An 18985-nucleotide genomic window follows, 5' to 3' on the forward strand; every position below is an offset into this window, starting at 1 on the left:
CGTCCCCGCCTCCCGCCCGCCCGCCCGCCCGCCCCGGCCGGCCCTTCCTTCCTCCCGGCGTGCACCGCGGCGCGGCCATGTTGCCGTAGTGTTGTTTTCCTCCTGCGGTGGCGACGGGCCGCAGCCGACCGCGCCGCGCCGGCCTCGCCTCAGCGCCCTCGCCGGCGCCGGCCCGCGCCGCGCCGCCGCCGCCCCGGTCCGCACCGGCCCCGTGGTCCCGCCCGCGGCTTGGGCGGCGGCTGAAGACCGGGCTCGGCGGGCACCATGGCGGCCGCCCTGGGCGCGGGCGGAGGAGCGGGCGCCGGAGGTACGTGGGCCCAGCGGGCCGCCCCGTCGTGCGGGCCCCGGTCCCGCCGGCGCCGGGCAGCGCCCGTCGCGGAGCGGAGCGTTGGGCCCGAGGCGGCGCGGGCCGGCGGCGGGACCCGGGGGCCCGGGTCGGCGGGCGGGACCGAGCCGGGGCGGGCGGGCGGGCGCCGAGGCCCGGCCGGGGAGCGGCGGGCGCGGCGGGCCCGCGCCCGTGGAGAAGCCTCGTCGGCGGGAGGCCGGCGGCGGCGGCGAGGGCGGGCCCCGCGCCCGGCCTCGGCCTCGGCGGTGTGCACGCGGCCCGGTGCGTGGGCCGCGCCCGTCACCCTGCGTGGCTGCCGTCCTGGCGGCTGGCGAGCGGAGCCTCTCCAGCCGTCGCCTTCGGGACGCGGGCGCGGGGTGCCTGGTCTGCGCGGGCCTCGTGCCGTGCCCGCCGCGCTCCCGAGCGCCGGGAGGTCCTCCGCGAGCTGCCCGCCGCGCCCCGCGGGGCCCCGCGGCCGGCGCCGGGCGCACGGCGCGGGCTGGGCCGATCTGGCCGCACACGGGAGCTACAGATGGATGTGCTCCCTTCCGGAGTCGGAATGTTCTGCGGTGCTCGGAGGGTAGACCTTTTCAGAAGTGGTTTTCATGCTGTCCGCTCGTCTACTCACAAAGTCATGCTCGACCAGAAGGATCTACATCGCTTAGTAACGCCTCCCTGAGAGCTCCAGACAGCTTCTTTGGCACTTCACGTGAACATACTACTGCATTTCCCCCTCTCCATGCTGGGGATGGGATTCTGGGTGTCCGTTTTGGTAGGCATGTGTTCTACCACTTGCGCCATGCCCCCAGTGCTTTGCACAGTCTTGAAAGTTAAAAAAAAAAAAAAGATAAATCATCACGTAGCGCCACCTATACTCACTGTGTACCTCCACTTCAAAACTTCGAAAGAATACTAAACCATTACAGTGGAAAGGAAGGTAGCCTGGAGAAAATGATACATTAGGATGGAAGTAGAGGAGCTCCGGGCTTTGACTTCTACTCCAGTGTTATGTTACTATTTATTTATTTTGCCAGTTTGGGGGCTTGAACTCAGAGCCTGGGCACTGTCTTAGGTTTTTCAGCTCAAAGCTGGCTCTCTACCACTTGAGCCACAGCATCACTTCTGACTTTTTTTGCTGATTAATTGGAGATAAGCATGTCAAGGAATTTTCAGCTCTGGCTGGCTTCTAACTTCCATGGTCAGATCTCAGTTTCTTAATTAGCTAGGATTACAGATGTGAGCCATCAGTGCCCGGCCTGTTTTAGTTTTAGTATGTCAATAAGTAGTAAGGCAGGAAAGTTTGCAGCACAGTGCAAAAGTTCATCGTTTGAGACTAAGACACTACTTTTTTTTTTTTTTACGTTTCTTTTGTATGATTATAAAGGTGTGATACACAGAGGGTTACCGGTCAGGTAATGAGTACATTGTTTTTGAACAGTGTCACTGCTTCCCTCGCTTTCTCCTAGTTTCTCCCCCCTCACAAATTGTATAGTTCATTTTCAACATCGTGTTTAGTGAGTCTCACTGCTGCATTTGTTCACCCTTTGTCCCAACATTTTTGTGCTTCCCTTTTACCCTCCCCCAAACAGGTAAACTTACATACAAGACAAAAAGTACAGAAAACAGAAAGAGTGACATTTCTTGGAGTTCATTTCCATAATTGTCATTTTACATGATTGCAAGCACATAGCTATTGAGCCTTTGTTATCCTCTCCCAAGAATATCTTTCTTTAGTCTCACTGTGTGAATGTCTAGAATCCTGTATAATTTATCATGTCCAAGTGAATTTTTGCCTTTTACCATTCAGTTGTAGACAAATTTTAATGGAATTCAGATTGAATTTACTGAGTAGAGTGTTTGTGGAATTACTTCTCCTATGGTGTTGACTGATAGTTATCTCTATGTGGCTGCTTGATTGTTTTTTTTTTTTTTTTGTCGGTCGTGGGACTTGAACTCTGGGCCTGTGTGCTGCCCCTCAGCTTTTCAGCTCAAGGCGAGCACTCTACCACTTGAGCCACAGCGCCACTTCCGGTTTTCTGGTGGTTTATTGGAGATAGGAGTCTCATGGTCTTTCCTGCCTGGGCTGGCTTTGAACTGCGATCCTCAGATCTCAGCCTCCTGAGTAGCTAGGATTATAGGCGTGAGCCACTAGCGCCTGGCTGCCATTTGATTCTTAACTTTTTTTTTTTTCCTTCAAGAACGCTTAATTTCTGAGCTGGTTGTTGGTGGCTCACAACCTAATTCTAGCTACTGAGGAGGCTGAGATTCAGAGGATGCTGGCTTGAGGCTAACCTAGGCAGAAACATCTGTTAGACAACATCTCTAGAATAACCAGCAAAAAGAGCTGTACAAATATAGGCAAGCAAGCATCAGGTTCTGAGTTCAAACTCTGGTGCAGGCAAAACAAAACAAAATTTAATTTTTTGTTTCACCTGCTAGTATTTGAGGAGTGTTGGAAACAAATGCTTTATTTTCATGTAGCCAGAGGGACTCCTTTCAGCATTTCTTTCTTCCTTCCTTTCTTTCTTTCTTTCTTTCTTTCTTTCTTTCTTTCTTTCTTTCTTTCTTTCTTTCTTTCTTTCTTTCTTTCTTTCTTTCTTTCTTTCTTTTTTTTCTCGGTTGGTCATGGGGCTTGAACTCTGGGCCTGAATGCTGTCCCTCAACTCTTCAGCTCAAGGCTAGCCCTCTGCCATTTGAGCCACTGTGCCACTTCTGGTTTTCTGAGTGATTTATTGGAGATAAGAGTCCCATGGACTTTCCTGCCCTCCTGTCCAGACTGTCTTTGAACCGCTATCCTCAGATCTCAGCCTCCTGAGTAGCTAGGATTACAGGTGTGAGCCACCAGCGCCTGGCTTTCAGCATTTCTTGTTGAGCATGTGTATTAGTGAAGGATTTAGATTTATTTATCTGGGAACATACTTTTTTTGTTTTGTTTTTTGTTTTTGGTCTGGTTGTGGGGCCTGAACTCTGGGCCTGGGTGCTGTCCCTCAGCTCTTCAGCTCAAGGCTAGTGCTCTACCACTTGAGCCATAGCACCACTTCTGGCTTTTTTCTTTTTGCTTATGTGGTGCTGAGGAATCGAACCCAGGGCCTCATGCATGCAAGGCAAGCGCTTTACCACTGAGCCACTTTCCCAGCCCTGGGAACATAAGTTTTGAAGGGTAGTTTTTCAGATATACACTTTTTTTTTTTTTTTTTTTTTTTGTCGGCCGTGGGGTTTGAACTCTGGGCCTGGGCGCTGTCCCTCAGCTCTTCAGCTCAAGGCAAGCGCTCTACCATTTGAGCTACAGCGCCACTTCCGGTTTTCTGGTGGTTTATTGGAGATAGTCTCACGGTCTCTCCTGCCCGGGCTGGCTTTGAACCGCGATCCTCAAATCTCAGCCTCCTGAGTAGCTAGGATTACAGGCGAGAGCCACCAGCGCCCGGCCTCAGATATACACTTTTTGTTTGACAGGTTTTTCTTTTAGCATGTTAAATATTTTATTCTACTACCTTCTGGCCTGGATGGCTTTTAATGAAGTGTTGTCAGTATGCCATTTAATTAAGGATCCCTTGCATATGACTAGTCACTTTCCTCTGTGCTTCCCAGATCTTTGGTTTGGTGTTTGACAGTTCTGCTACTGGGGCTTGAACTCTGAATCTGAGTGCCGAAACTGATCTTTTGTGCTCAAGGTTGGCACTCTACCATTTGAGCTACAGCTCCGCTTTTGGCTTTTTTTGGTGGTTAATTGGAATCTTGTAGACTTCAGAGTCTCATGGACGTTCCTGCCTGGCTAGTTTTGAATTGCGGTCTTCAGATCTCTACCCTTGGGTAGCTAGGATTAACAGGCTTGAGCCACTGGCACACAGGTTGAGTTTTAATTATTGGCATGAATACCTGAGTTTGTCCTGCTAGTTCATTGAACTCCTAGATTGTATGGAGTCATTTTACATCAAAATTGGAAGTTTTTGGCCATCAGTTCTTGAGCAGTGTGGATTACAGTCTGCCTCCCTCTCCTTCTTTGGGTAACTAAGGTTAATGGGGCCTTTTCTAAAGATGTGTGGCCTCTCTGTCAGTTCCCTGAGCAATTAGTTCAGAGGTCTGCCTTTATTTTGTCCTACTTAGAACACTTTCAGAGCTAAAGTTAACAACAAAGTTAGTGTTGTCAAAACCATTTAAAGACAAATACATACACTGTGTTGGGTCACCTGGGATGCAAAGAACAGTGGGAGGCAGAATAAACAAAACAGACCAAAGCCTGGGAAAAGGATGTTGGGGAGGAAACACATGAGGAAGTACCCAGAGTACCATGCAAGCATGAAATGTTCATTATAATTTTCATTTTTCTGATGTCCAGTAAATTTGGCATGGTTATATGTGTTCATTGGCTGTTTGTTATCTTTGGAGAAATATATATATATTTCAATCCTTTGTCTATTTTTATTCAATCTTAATATTTTTGTGACAGACACTCTGATTTTGTGGGACATAATAAATTGTCAGTAATCCTAGACACCAGGTGACACAATTAAAAGCTTGAATTTTTTTTTCCCTAACTGGATTTTGTTTTAGTCTTTTGACCCATATCTCCCATAACAACTTCCCTAAACCCAAGCTTCTTACCACTACCGTTTTCATCTTTACTTTTATGAGTTCAACATTTTAGATTCTATAATTTGTATATTTAATAGTTATGTGGCATTTATATTTCTGTGCCTGGCTTATATTATTTAACATAATATCTAACATCTGTGTTGTCACAAATAACGTTTCCTTTATGAGGGTAAATATTTCATTGTATACATGTAATTCACATTTTCTTGAATCATTTATCCATTTATGAACGTTCAAATTGTCTTTGCTGCTGTGAATAACGCTATGGTGAATATAAAAGTACAAATATCTTTTTTGACAAAAAATGAAATATTCAATTTCATTTTAGAATTTATTTATGATCACAAAAGAGATTGACTTAGAGTTCCCTTCCTTTGCATGTGTGAATGCATATATGTTGAGTGTAACATTTTCATTAAGTACTAGAAGAACTTTGTGTCTGCAGGGTCATTTGACTTTTTTGTTGTTGTTGTTTGGTTGTGGGTCCTGAACTCTGGGCTTGGGCACTGTCCCTCAGCTCTTCAGCTCAAGGCTAGTGCTCTACCACGTGAGCCACAGCACCACTTCTGGCTTTTTCTGCTTATGTGGTGCTGAGGAATCAAACCCAGAGCCTCGTGCATGCAAGGCAAGCACTCTACCACTGAGCCACCTTTCCAGCCCCTCATTTGACTTTTTTTTTGTGGGGGGTGTGGGGGTCCGGTTGTGGGGCCTGAACTCTGGGCCTGGGTGCTGTCCCTTAGCTCTTCAGCTCAAGGCTAGCGCTCTACCACTTGAGCCACAACACCACTTCTGGCTTTTTTCTTTTTGCTTATGTGGTGCTGAGGAATCGAACCCAAGGCCTCATGCATGCAAGGCAAGCACTCTACCACTGAGCCACCTTCCCAGCCCCTCATTTGACTTTTTAAGTTATGCTTTCAGTTAGTTTTCATTGTTGGTCTGTTTAGCTTTTATAATACAAAGGTTAATTTGGTGATAGTTCACCCAGAAGAAATACTCTTTATATGTTCATGTCAATACACAGTTAATACTGTTGCTTCCTCAGAGTGGGTGTGTTGAAGATAGATTTTTTTTTTTTTAATACCTATACTGGGGCTTGAACTCAGGGCCTGCCTTAGACTTGCATTTGGCTCTTTTTACTCTACCACTTAAACAAGCATACTTCCATTTGGTGGATAATGGGAGATGCAAGTCTCATGGACTTTTCTAGCTAGGAGCCTCAGATTTCAGGATTATAGATGTGAGCTACCAGCAATCAGCAAAGATAGATTTTTCAAAAAAATTTTTTGGAAACTGGTGTGTCTGAACAAATTTTTAACTTGGCTCAACTTGGGTGGGCTCAGAATTCTGGGTAGAGATTCATTTTCTTTAAATTTGTGATGGCTTGCTGTTTTCTACTCTTGACAAGTCATTCCAATACCTTAGAATTTTTGTGTTACCTTGTTTCTCTGAAAGTTTTTTTTTTTGCCTTCCAGTACTGGGTCTGAACTCCAGTACTGCTAGTATTCTCTGGAAATTTTTAGCAACTTTCTGTCTGTCTCTTGCTGTGTGTATATATGTATATATGCTTCTTTTTCAGTGCTGGGGAATCATACTCAGGGCTTCACACGTGCTGGGCAAGTGCCCTCCTGTTAGCTACATCCCTAGCACAGCATTCTGTCTCTTAAGCTTTACAAATTTAGAACGTGGCATACAGTAAATGAATTTAGGTTTCACATTTTAAAAAGTGTCTAGTAATTCATGGGAAAAGAAAGGGAGTATCAGTTACTCTTAGTCTCAGTGAGAATGGGACTATGGAGCTGGCTGAGGTTGGCTTCCTCCTGTGTCTTCTCTGGGGCCCCCACAGCAAGAGGCAGAGCCCTGGCTTACACCAGGTAGGACTTACTTTCAAGATGACCAGTGTGCTCCTTATTTCATAAATTGAAGGTTCTTTTTAGGAAGACCCTGTCTTGGGGCCCCTTACTACATCAGTTTTGCTTGTTTTTTAAACGAGTACAAGCTTATATAAAACATTATGATGAAAGAATTTTTTTGAAATTTTTGTTTGGCTACTTAGTAGTTGATATTTATACTGTAGAGCTAATATGTTGACTGCAAGTTACTGAATATTACCTGTTTTTTTTTTAGTTAATATCTCAATAACTGGTCTAGATTTGTCTTATATAAAATGAGGAACTTTAAGTGACTCGGAATAGGAATATATATGAAGTAGGAAGGTTGAGAACTTTTGAGACACAAAAGTTTACAAATTTTACAAGGCCAAGAAGTGAATGTTACAGACTTTCCAGGCTCATGATATCTGTCGTAGCAATTCACCTCTGCCCCTTGTAACGGGAAAGCAGCCATGAACCCTATGTGATTACATTGACATTAATGTGTTCCTTTAAATGTTTATGTACGCAAATGGGTGGTGGCTGATTTTGGCCAACATCTGGCAGGCCTTGTTTTGTCACAGTAGTTACTAAAACTCTGTCCCAAACTAACAGTCTCTAATATTTCTAATCCAAGTCCAAATTCCTGGAAAGAGGAGGAAATAGTGAAAATGGCAAATAAAAGTTGGGTTCATTGGTGTGTTTTAATTGCAGCAGATGTCGTGATGGAAAGGAAATATCAGTGCAAGGTTTAGGCTTAGGATGAGGCTATCCTGACAAGGCGTGGACTGTGTTCCTCTTGCTCGTTGCCCGGTCCTTTGTATGTGCACTTTTTCACTACAGCACTTTCATTATCTTCCTTTGTTTCTGCGTAGCATGATTGATAATACTATGAACTGATGTGACTGATGTAAATAAGTTAGAGCCTTAAAAAGAATTTGTCTAATGATCTGAAGGAAAGAGGGAAGTGAGTGGAGAGAATTTAAGAATTAAGCCAGGCTTACAGGGCTCTTAGTATTCTTCTTAAGACTGAATCATTAGTTCAGTAAGTGTAATGCCTTCATTTCCATGGGTAGTAGAATTGCCATGTGAGTCATTAGTTCAGTGAGTGTAATACCTTCAATTCCCTGGGTAGCAGAATTGCTATGTGTATCAGAATTTCCTTTTTTTTTTTTTTTTGGTACCAGTCCTGAACTCAGGGACTCTGGGCACTGTCCCTGAGCTCTTATTGCTCAAGGCTGGTGCTCTACCACTTGAGCCCAAGTTCTAACTCCTTCTTTTTGGTTTTTAATTGGAGATAACAAGTCTTAAAGATTTCACTGCCTGGTCTGGCTTCAAACCAGTGTCCTCAGTTGTCAGCCTCCGGAGTAGCTAGGATTACAGGCCTGAGCCACTTGCATCCACCCAGTCAGAATTTCCTTCCTTTTAAAGGTTAAGTAATATCTATTGTGTATAGATAGTACCTCCCTTTCTCTCTCCCTCTCTCGCTGCTCCCTCCCTTTCTCTTAATTTCTTTCCCCTGATAGCCCCCCTCCCCTTCTTTTCTTTTTCATCTTACAATAGAAAGGTTCTGAGGCTTGAACTCAGGGTCTGGGTGCGGTCCCTAATCTTTTTTCCTGTACTACTTGAGCCACAGCTCCACTTTCAGCTTTTTTTGATAATTGCAGATAAGTTTCATGGACTCCCAGGTTGGCTTTGAACAGTGATCCTCAGATCTCAGACTCCTGAGAGTAGCAAGGATTGTAGGCGCGAGCCAGAGCTACGTGTTGAAAAATTTAGAACTTTGACCCTCAACCTCTTGCCTCCCAGGAGAGGAAGAGGCTGGAGGAGCTATCTCTGTCATTCATCCTTAATTCAACCAACCATGCCTTTGTAATGAGACTGCCATAACATCTCTAAACTTTGGGTCAGTATACCATGGCCTGTCACCAACACCTTTCTTCTCCTTTTTCCATCTTCGTTAAGTGACACCTTGACTTGCAGACTGTTCAGCATTCAACCGTCATTCTGAAAATCTCCATTTCCCTTCAGTGGTGGCACTCCAGAGTGAGAGCAGGCCCTGCAGACTCAGGCTCAGTACTGCAGCATCCCCACTGAAGATACCAGCCGTGGGTGGGCTCACATTTCCTCCTAGGTTTAGGTGTCTCGATTCACACAGGAACCAGGCAAACAGTACAGTACTTTGAAGCACTTCATCTCCTAGTCTGACTTGTTTTTATTTTCTTAACTGTGTCTTTTGGAGAATAGATGTTTTAAATTTTGGTTGTCATAACTCATCAGTTTGAGCTTCCATTGGTTTGGTTTTGCAGTCACATAAGAAATTTTTGCCTAGCCCCAAACATATATTTCAGGGTGCAGTTTTATGAGGTATTGATTCAGGTTTACATCTTAGTGTAGTAGCAGTAATATTTGGGAGGCAGGGATTGGGGGGGAATCTTGTTTGAGGCTAGCCCAGGTATGAAAGTTTAGGATACTCTGTTTCAACTCCATGGCTGGGCAGTGGTCTCCATCTGTTACCTCAGTTTCAGTGTAAGTGGAATGGCTGGGTGCAGAGGTACATGCCTGTCGTTCCTAGTGACATGGGAAGCATGAGGATTGTAGCCAGGCTGGGCATAGAGTGAGACCCTACATGACAAGTAACTGAAGCACAAAGGGGCTGGAGACATGGCCCAGTACTGGAAAAAAAATTATTGCCCGTCCTGGGTCTGAACTGGGCCTGGGTGCTGTCCCTGAACTCTTCAGCTCAAGGCTAGCGCTCTACCACTTGAGCCACAGCGCCATTTGTGGCTTTTTCTGCTTATGTGGTGCTGAGGAATGGAACCCAGGGCCTCGTGCATGCAAGGCAAGCGCTCTACCACTGAGCTAACTTCCCAGCCCCTAAAATTTATTTTTAATTAAAAATGTCTAAAAAAGACTAGATCAGAGCCCAACAAAATCATTACCAGGAAGTGGATACATACAGGGTGGGAGGAGGGATAGAACAAAGGGGAAGAGGGGTCGATGAATCAATGAAGGGGGAGAATTCAGTCAAGAATTCATGTTGTTTTTTTTCTCCAATCCTAGGGCTTGAATTCAGGGACTGAGCACTGTCCCTGACCACCTTTGTGCTCAAGGCTAGTGCTCTACCACGTCTAAGAATTCATTGTATATGTCACAAAATTAAGAAAAGTAAGGGAAGGAGGGTGGGTCAAATGGGGTAAGAATGTTAAAGGGTGTGACACTGATCAAGATGCAGTGCTTTCATAAACTGCTTTGTTATATGACTTTATACAATCACTTAAAATAATAAAAAGAATAACATTAAAAATGTTTAAAGTACTCATAATATCTGAATCTTTTACATCTTGAAATGTCAGACTAGGAATCCTTCAGTTGTTTGGTAGTTGATTATTTGTGTCTGTCTTGGTTTTGCAAAGCTGACTTGAATGGACTCTTCCTCACAGATGATGACTTTGACCAGTTTGATAAGCCTGGTGCAGAGCGGTCCTGGAGAAGAAGAGCTGCAGATGAGGATTGGGACAGGTACATACAATGCTGTCTCCTGTGCATCTTTACTGGGGAGTCTAGGCTGATTCTTGATGCTGCCCCTGGGATACATAGAGATGTTACTGAAAGTGGTGTTGTGGCTCCCTGATGATCTGTTCCAAATAAGCCTCCCTTGTGGACTAGTGCTCTCCAGGTAGAAGATTGCTCAAAGGGCTGTGCCAGGGCTGTACAAGCAGTACTAGCATTGACTTTGTGGACATTCACGGGTGTAACTATGCCAGAGTGCCGTCTGCTCTACATCCTATCCAATATTTGGATAGACTTTAAAAATTATCATCTTAATATATATTGATTTTAATTGCATTTTCCTGATTGTTAATAAAAATGAAAGTGCCTTTTTAAGAATGCATACATGCATACAAGGTACAAACTGTCACAGTAAAGACAGATATCAGTTCATATTGCTGGGTTTCCGGTGGAGAATTATACTAAGGTAAGGGGGAAGATGTTTTCTGAAGCATTTTTCAGGACATTTCTGTTTGTAAATAAAAATGTGCTTGCTTTCAAAGAGGTGCTTGTCTCCAATTTTTGATAAGATTGTTGGCCAAAAATGTTGTTCTTACCCAAATGGTTATCCTGGTGAAATCCTTAAGAGTTCCCTCAGTGGAACAAAGAGACCTCTTCCCAGGTAGTGTGCTTGCTTTTAAAATTTCTAGAGCAGTTACTACTAGGTGTTTTTTTGTTTTTTGTTTTTTTTGGCCAGTCTTGGATCTTGAACCCAGGGCCTGGGCACTGTCCCTGAGCTGCTTTTGCTCAACGCTAGCACTCTACCACTTGAACCACAGCACCACTTCTGGCTTTTCTGTTTATGTGGTACTGATAAATCAAACCCAGAGCTTCATGCATGCTAGGCAAGCACTGTACTACTGAGCCACACTCCCAGCCCCAGTTACTATTAGTTATTGTGGGAGAGAGTCACATGACTAATTACTCTTGCCACTAATTACGAGGGATGGCCAGGAGTTCTTACTAAATTTTTTAACAGTTGGTGTAGTTTTAATGTATTTGGTAAACTTCCTTGCATATTTACATGTTTTGTTAAGCTCTGTCTAACTGATGACTGTATGAGAAACCATGTTTACTCTATGGGCTGTGTGGTTGGTACTTAGGATTTGGACTCTAAAGCCTGACTGAGTTCACCTGTTGTATCACAGCTTCCAGGCAGGTGTTCTTGGTCAAGTCATTTGACATCTTAGAGTATGCGATTGCCCACTGAAAAATAAAGGTGGTGTAAGTGTCTACTTGATAGTTATTAAGTCAGCTAGAACTATGCCTATAAAACAGTGCTTAGCTTTCTCAGCTCTTTCCCAACTCTCTTAGCTCTTTTTCCCAGCTCTCTCTCTTTCCCACCTCTTTTCCCACCTCTTTTCCCAGCTCTCTCTCAGGTCTTTCCCAGGCCTTTACCAGCTGCGTGGAGTGCCAACCTGGCCTGGTTCCAGCAGGTCTACTGAATGTACTTGCCCCTTACCTGAAAAAAAAATAGTGCTTGGTACATTTTGATTAATTGCTATATAAATTATGCTTGTTCTGTGGGCTTAGCTCTAGTCTCCATCCTTTGGATGTAGTACTGTGCTTTTGTTGTGTGCAGTTCACTTATTTTATAACAGATGGGGCTGTTTATCTTCTTTCAAAAACTGCTCTTGTTAAAGAGATTAGTCACTAAAGATTTTTTTTTCCACTTTTTTTTTTTGTCTGTCAGCAAAAGTCACAAATTCTTTCTAGTTTATTTACTTGCTCTTACTACCGTCCCAGTTAGTGTGCCTGGGGAACTGCCTTCCTCTTTTCAGATACCTTAAAACAACAGCGTAGAGGAACGCTCACCTTCAAAGATGTGCCTTTATGTTTTGTTCATTTAGAGTCAGACTGTGATAGGGCTTTTCATTGTAAATAAAGCAGAAGGAAAGTATAGCAGCTTCACATGAAAGCCCTAAACCCACCAGGCTTTATCACATTTCAAATTGACCCACTTACTTTCCAATCTTATTAGGAATAATATTTTGACATTTCTCTTTTTTCCTCCAGTGAACTTGAAGATGACTTACTTGGAGAAGATTTGCTGTCTGGCAAAAAGGTAAGAAAAATACAGATACTTCTGAGCAAAATCATGGTCATTGAATTTACTAGAACACATGCATGGGATGTACAATTACAAAGTCATTTGCCTTGTTATAGTGCTGGAAATGGAATTACATTATACCTCCAGCTCTGAATTCTTTCTTTAAATGCACAATTGGTTGTTTATTAGTAAATCCTTAATTATAACTCAGTAAAAAAATCCTTTAAAGCAAATATTTTATTTTATTTATGTATTTTTTTGGTCAGTCGTGGAGCTTGAACTCTGGGCTTGGGCCTTGTCCCTGTGCTCTTCAGCTCAAGGTGAGTGCTCTACCACTTGAGCCACAGCGCCACTTTTGGTTTATTGGAGATAAGAGTCCGACGGACTTTCCTGCCTGGTCTGGCTTTGAAACTAGATCCTCAGATCATCTCAGCCTCCTGAGTAGCTAGGATTACAAGCATGAGCCACCTGGCTTAGATACTTTAGTTCCAACTGTGTCCAGAGTACTCTAGCAAGTACCAAATATGGGACTATGATAACATAAAACTTGCTCTTGCTTTAAAGGAATATACCATTTGGAAGTTTGATATTTTGTATACTCATTCTGGAATTCACTTTTGGGGGTATTGATCGATGAGTTTGAAGATAAATATACCGAGATAAAACAAATGTTCATATAAGTAAGATTAAAAATTTCTTGTAAATAAAACATGTAAGTCACATTACCTTTTGTATGTGTATATGTACATTATAAACTGTAGCAATCTATTTTATATACAAAACACATAAAAGTAGAAACATTAAGCAAGAGATGAAAATGAAACTTTGAGCTTTTATTTTTTCAATAAAAAACTTACTATTCTCAATATAAGTTACTTATATTTAAAATTTTAAGTTAAAATTATGAAGGTTTACTCTCAACAGTTACACTAAAGCATGTTGCACTTTTAGTGTTTAGTGGTATTCAAGTCTGTATTTTCTGTATTTTAGGTAACACAGATTGTTTCATCTGAGTTTTTTACATCTCATTGTCTTTTCATTTTGTCTTCTTTAGTATTACTTAAGATCTTATAAAAGAAATGTTAGTTTTGCCATTTTTCTGTTAACTTTCTCTGTTGTATTATTAGCATTTAGGATTCTTTTTCCAAGCCAATTTTCCTTCCTCTGTTTTGCTTCATACTGATTATTAGCCTCCACATAGCCTAACTTTAGAGTGCCCAGACCTCTCCCATTGTAACACATGCAGCCTGGAGGGATAGTGACACCATAGCAATTAGACAAACAACACACGTACCACCACCAGAAAATCTCAAGTGAATGTAAGAGGAGAAGTATATTATTTATCTTAATGTGCCTTTCAACCAGATGTCATCAGTTTTCAGTTACAGGTACTCTTGCTTCACCTCTACCCACCTCCTTCTTCCTGAATTAATTTGAAGTAAATCTCAGACAATATAATCATATTTTAACAAGTAAATCTTAGTATGTTTCTGGGATTCTTTTCTTTGAAAGTTGCCATAAATTTTTGCCCTTGTTTCATATTGCCACATTGCTTTCCAGAAATGTTTGTTTAGTCAATTTCTGTTCCGAATAAGTGTATTTATAAACATCTCTCTCACCTATCCATTTTCCAGCTTTGATGCTGCTTTATAAAAATAATCTTTGTTGGGGCTGGGAAGGTGGCTCAGTGGTAGAGTGCTTGCCTTGCATGCATGAGACCTTCGGTTTGATTCCTAGCGGCACATAAGCAGAAAAAGCCAGAGTGGCGCTGTGGCTCAAGTGGTAGAGCGCTAGCCTTGAGCTGAAGAGCTGAGGGACAGCATCCAGGCCCAGAGTTCAGGTCTCACGACCGACCAAAAAAAAAAAAAAATTGTCACTGTGAGCTATGGAAAGTGATTTCTGGTGGTTTAATGATTCTTTGATGTCTGGTTGAGGTACTGTGCCTTTGAGGTATTTATTGGTGAGTTTGCTGCTAAAGTCAGTGATTGGTCCCACCTGTTGGGTGTGTTCTTGTGTGGCCTTTGCTTTCTTCCTGGAGCCTGGTGAAGTGTTCATTGTGTACCTGTCTAGAGAGGCTCCTAGCTCCTACTTGACAGGGTGAGGGTGGGGTGCACACTGTCATTTGTCAGAGAAGGGAGGTTGCAAGGGTCCAGTTTTAAAGGCACCATTGAAATGTGAGGATGAAGAGGCTGGTGTGACTAAGCCAGAACGTTTAAAAGATGGTTAGAGAAGTGGGCTACAGGTCTCCGCTCCTTCATTGCTTCTGTGTTTTACTTGAGTATCTCATAGGTCCAGTATGGGAGAATGTTTGGGGAACCATCTTTTCCCATTTTGTAATTTTTGCTCTATGAAGTTCTTGCCTGTGAGCATTGGAAAATGTCATGGGAAGAAAGGTCAGGAGGAGGGTTTCCACTAGCACGACTACCACTCCTACCCCCTCCTGCCTGTCCTGCTGTCCTGCAGACCATGCTGAGCATTGGGAAAAGTTATGGGAAGAAAGGTCAGGAGGAGAGTTCTCACTAGTGTCCACTACCACTCCTACTCCCTCCTGCCTGTCCTGCTGTCCTGCAGACCAGGCTGAGCAGAACTCTGTCCAACTTGCCTGCCTCTTGTGGAGAAACAGTTCTCGCCACCTTCTGAGGTGTGCAGAGAGCCAGCTTGACCCCTGGAATGTAACCATAGCTCTCTTGGAAAGTCTTCACTTTTCCAAGGTGAAATGGATATTTGTGTCTACCTCCTGTGTCTATTACTTGGTAGGTTGGAGTTGAGAGAGAGGACTGAATTCTTAAGTAACATTTGTCTGTGGCCCACACAGCATGCATTCCTTTTGTCTGCTTGGTAAATTATTGCTTGGTGAATTATTACTTTACTACTTCTTGACAAATACTTAAACGTTTACCTGAAAATTCATGGAAGCAGCCTCTTGAGTGATTGAATTGTTAGTTTCTTGAGATTTTATTCACTGAATTTGGATACTTGAACTTAGGTTTCTCCGTGACAGGCCTGGCTTACCCCTGGTAGCAGCATGTTGGTTTGGATGGCAGGTTGTTACCTAACAGAAACTTCATTTTGAGTATCTTAAATATAGTATTGTTTAAATCCACATTCCCTTTAAGTAAGCTGATCATTAGCTTGTTGTTTTAATCCTATTGTAATGTCCTTAGTAGATGGGATCCCTTGGAACTACCTTTGCTTATTAAAATTGCTGACGTTTCAGAAGCCTGTTTTTTAAGGGGTAGGTGTCTTCCCCCCCCCAAAAAAAAAAAGAAAAAAAAAAAGAAAAAACTATTTGTTTCATTTAAGTAGAAGACCAAGTAAGTGTTTCTAATGTTAAAAAAAAAAATGAGCCCGGCACCAGTGGCTCATGCCTGTAATCCTGGCTATTCAGGAAGCTAAGATCTGAGGATCACGGTTCAAAGCCAGCCTGGCCAGGAAAGTCTGCGAGACTTTTACTCCAGTAAACCACCAGAAAACTGGAAGTGGCCTTGTGGCTCAAGTGATAGAGTGCTTGCCTTGAGCTGAAGAGCTCAGGGACAGCACCCAGGCCTGGAGTTCAAGCCCCCACGACTGACAAAAAAAAAAAAAATCCCAAAAGTACGTGTGAGTGTGAGTGTGTATGTGGTTTTGGCCATCTTTTAGAAGAGTAACAGTAATTTGTACATATAAAAAATTACAAAAGAGGAGGAAGGTGGGACCCTCTATCCCCCAAGGTAGAGTATTGGACTATTTTTGGCAGATATTACAAAATTTGGCACTCTCATCAATATGATGAAGCTGCCTCTGCTTTCTGGTGGATCTATGCCCAGCACTGTCATAAACTGAGGAACTGAGAAACTTGACACTCACGTTTTTATTGACCTGTAATAAAATAACTCAGGGTCATCCTACCCTCTTTCTTTTCTGTTAAGATTAAGCTACATTTGATTGTTAAGCTTACTGCTGCTTTGCTTTGCCTGTGACATCTAAAAATCAGTCAGGATCAGTTAGTCAGGAGGCTGTATGTGAGACCTTTTCATTGTCTATGCTGGTACCAAACTGAGGGAACCTACACGGCAAATATTTTAGTAGCATGAATTAGACACATTGAGTATAATGTGCCCTTTTGTAACAAGTTTTTCTTTTTATAGAAGTGACACTCATTAATTAGATTTCTTATTTTAATTAGAATCAGTCGGATTTGTCAGATGAAGAGCTGAATGATGATCTTTTACAGAGTGATAATGAAGACGAGGAAAATTTCAGGTACCCAATATTAACTCATTAAGATGTTCTTTATTTAAATTGATAGGAACCATTTATAATTACAATGGAGCACAATTGAATAATGTGGTATTATGTCTTTGATGAGTAATTATATTCTAAATGGATATTAGTATTTTCTGAAGCCCATATGGATTGTTTCATAAATAAATTTAAAATCCTTTCTGTTGATGCAGGTCATGAGAGCTTGGTGTACCTGATATATTTTGTTGGTTAAATTCACACAGTGAGACTGAAGAGGATATTCTTAGGAGAGGATCACAAAAGCTTAATTCGCATATGATCATATAAAATGATGTTTATCAAAATGAACTAAAAAAATGGAAACAATAGGTTTTTTATTTTACCTTTTGTGATTTCTGTAAATTTATCTGTTTGGGGGTAGGCTAGGGGAAGCACAGAAATATTGGGGACAAAGGGTAAATAAATTCAGCCCCTGTATAATTATACAGGGGCTGAGAAGGTGGCTCAGTGGTAGAGCGCTTGCCTTGCATGCATGAGGCCCTGGGTTCGATTCCTCAGCACCACATAAACAAAAAAGGCCGGAAGTGGCACTGTGGCTCAAGTGTTAGAGCACTAGCCTTGAGCTGAAGAGCTCAGGGACAGCGCCCAGGCCTAGAGTTTAAGCCCCATGACCAAAAAAAAAAAAAAAAGAACTAAATAGCTTGCAGGGAAGGGGGTCAGGAGGGAAAAAAGTTGGAGAAAACAAGGGAAGAGGTGACACTATTCAAAAAGAAATGTACTCATTACCTGACCTATGTGACTGTAACCCCTCTGTTCATTACCTCTACAGTTTAAAAAAAAAAAACTTGTTTGGTTGGAGGGCAGTTACCTCAGACTTAAGCAAGTGACTGCAGTTTGATGATACTTCTTTCATTTCAGTTTTTATTAATATGTATTTGGTTACTGAGTTACTATTGTAGATAGGTATACTTGGTAATACTCTGGTAGGTGGAGTTTATTTTTTATTTATTTTTATTTTTATTTTTGTTGGTCGTGGGGCTTGAACTCCAGGCCTGGGCTCTATTCCTCAGCTCTTCAGCTTAAGGTGAGCACTCTACCACTTAAGCCACAGCGCCACTTCCAGTTTTCTGGTGGTTTATTGGAGATAAGAGTCTTACGGACTTTCCTGCCCAGGCTGGCTTTGAACCGCGATCCTCAGATCTCAGCCTCCTGAGTAGCTAGGATTACAGGCATGAGCCACCGGCATCTGGCTTATTTTTTATTTTTATTTTTTCGTGATATTGGTGTTTGAACTCAGCTTTACACTTGTCAGGCAGACACTTCCACTTCAGCCATTCCCAGACTTAAGTTTTCTTACCTATACCACCTGTGTACCTGGAATTACAGGCGTTGCTTCATGAGCACACCAGACTTGTTCTTTGCTCTAAGGTCCTGTTAACTTTTGCCTTGGCCAGTCCATGATCCTCCTATCTCTGCCTCCCATGCAGCTGGGATTACAGGTGTAAGCCTCTGCCTGGCTCAAGACATTTTTCAGTTTTGTGAGGAAGCATTGGAAAACTGTAAACATACTTCTTGGTATTCCCATTGAGCCATAAGTTTGTAACAGATTTTCTAATGTAAGTTTAATTTTTTTGTTTGTTTGTTTTTTGGGGTCCGGTCCTGGGGCCTGAACTCTGGGCCTGGGCACTGTCCCTCAGCTCTTCAGCTCAAGGCTAGCACTCTACCACTTGAGCCACAACGCCACTTCCGGCTTTTTTCTTTTTACTTATGTGGTGCTGAGGAATGGAACCCAGGACCTCAGGCATGCAAGGCAAGCACTCTACCACTGCGCCACCTTCCCAGCCCCAAGTTTAATTTTTTTATAGATAAAAAATTACTTTAAAATTATTCTACCAGTTTAATAAATTTTTCAATCAAGTACTTTGACATTTTTGTTATATTTTAAGTCTTTTGAGTTAAGTTGGTTTTGATAAATATCGTGGGAGTTTTTCAGACACAGTGTCTTGAAGTCTGTGATATATTTATTCAGTTTTGTGTTAAAGTGGGATACTTAATATGTGTCAACATAGATTTGTATAATCTTGCATTTGAAATATCCTACATCTTACTGTTGATTCTTTAGGTGTATGATTAATAGTTACCATGTTATTTCTTGCTGTGGTTGACTTGGTTCTTTTGGTCAGTTAAGCTGTAGTAGACAAGTGGAGGTGCTGTCTGCATGGTGGGTTTGTTACCAGCTCAATGTGGCACATGGGGCTCTAATTCTCTCATAGTTAAGTAACAGTGCGTTTATTAAATACTTGAATAACTTGCTTGGCTAGTTTAATCTTTGTAAGAACTCACTTATGTCTTGATAAAATTTGAGCTCCACTC

General features: G+C 42.6%; 1 protein-coding gene across 7 annotated transcripts in view; it reads left to right on the plus strand.

The window, feature by feature from the left end:
* The first annotated feature begins 210 nt into the window (after positions 1-210).
* The window catches only part of Rbm33 (RNA binding motif protein 33), an 83917-nt gene continuing 65142 nt past the window's right edge, over positions 211-18985 (plus strand). For all 7 annotated transcript variants that reach the window (XM_069997152.1, XM_069997153.1, XM_069997156.1 and 4 more), the window contains exons 1-4: positions 211-307; positions 10230-10308; positions 12355-12403; positions 16554-16630. In XM_069997152.1, coding sequence (XP_069853253.1) covers positions 265-307; positions 10230-10308; positions 12355-12403; positions 16554-16630 — 248 coding nt within the window. In that variant the 5' untranslated portion in view covers positions 211-264. The remainder of the gene's footprint in view (positions 308-10229; positions 10309-12354; positions 12404-16553; positions 16631-18985) is intronic.

This window comes from Dipodomys merriami, unplaced genomic scaffold (genome assembly GCF_024711535.1).
Source record: "Dipodomys merriami isolate MVZ:Mamm:240054 unplaced genomic scaffold, mDipMer1.0.p SCAF_5, whole genome shotgun sequence".
NCBI lineage: Eukaryota > Metazoa > Chordata > Mammalia > Rodentia > Heteromyidae > Dipodomys > Dipodomys merriami.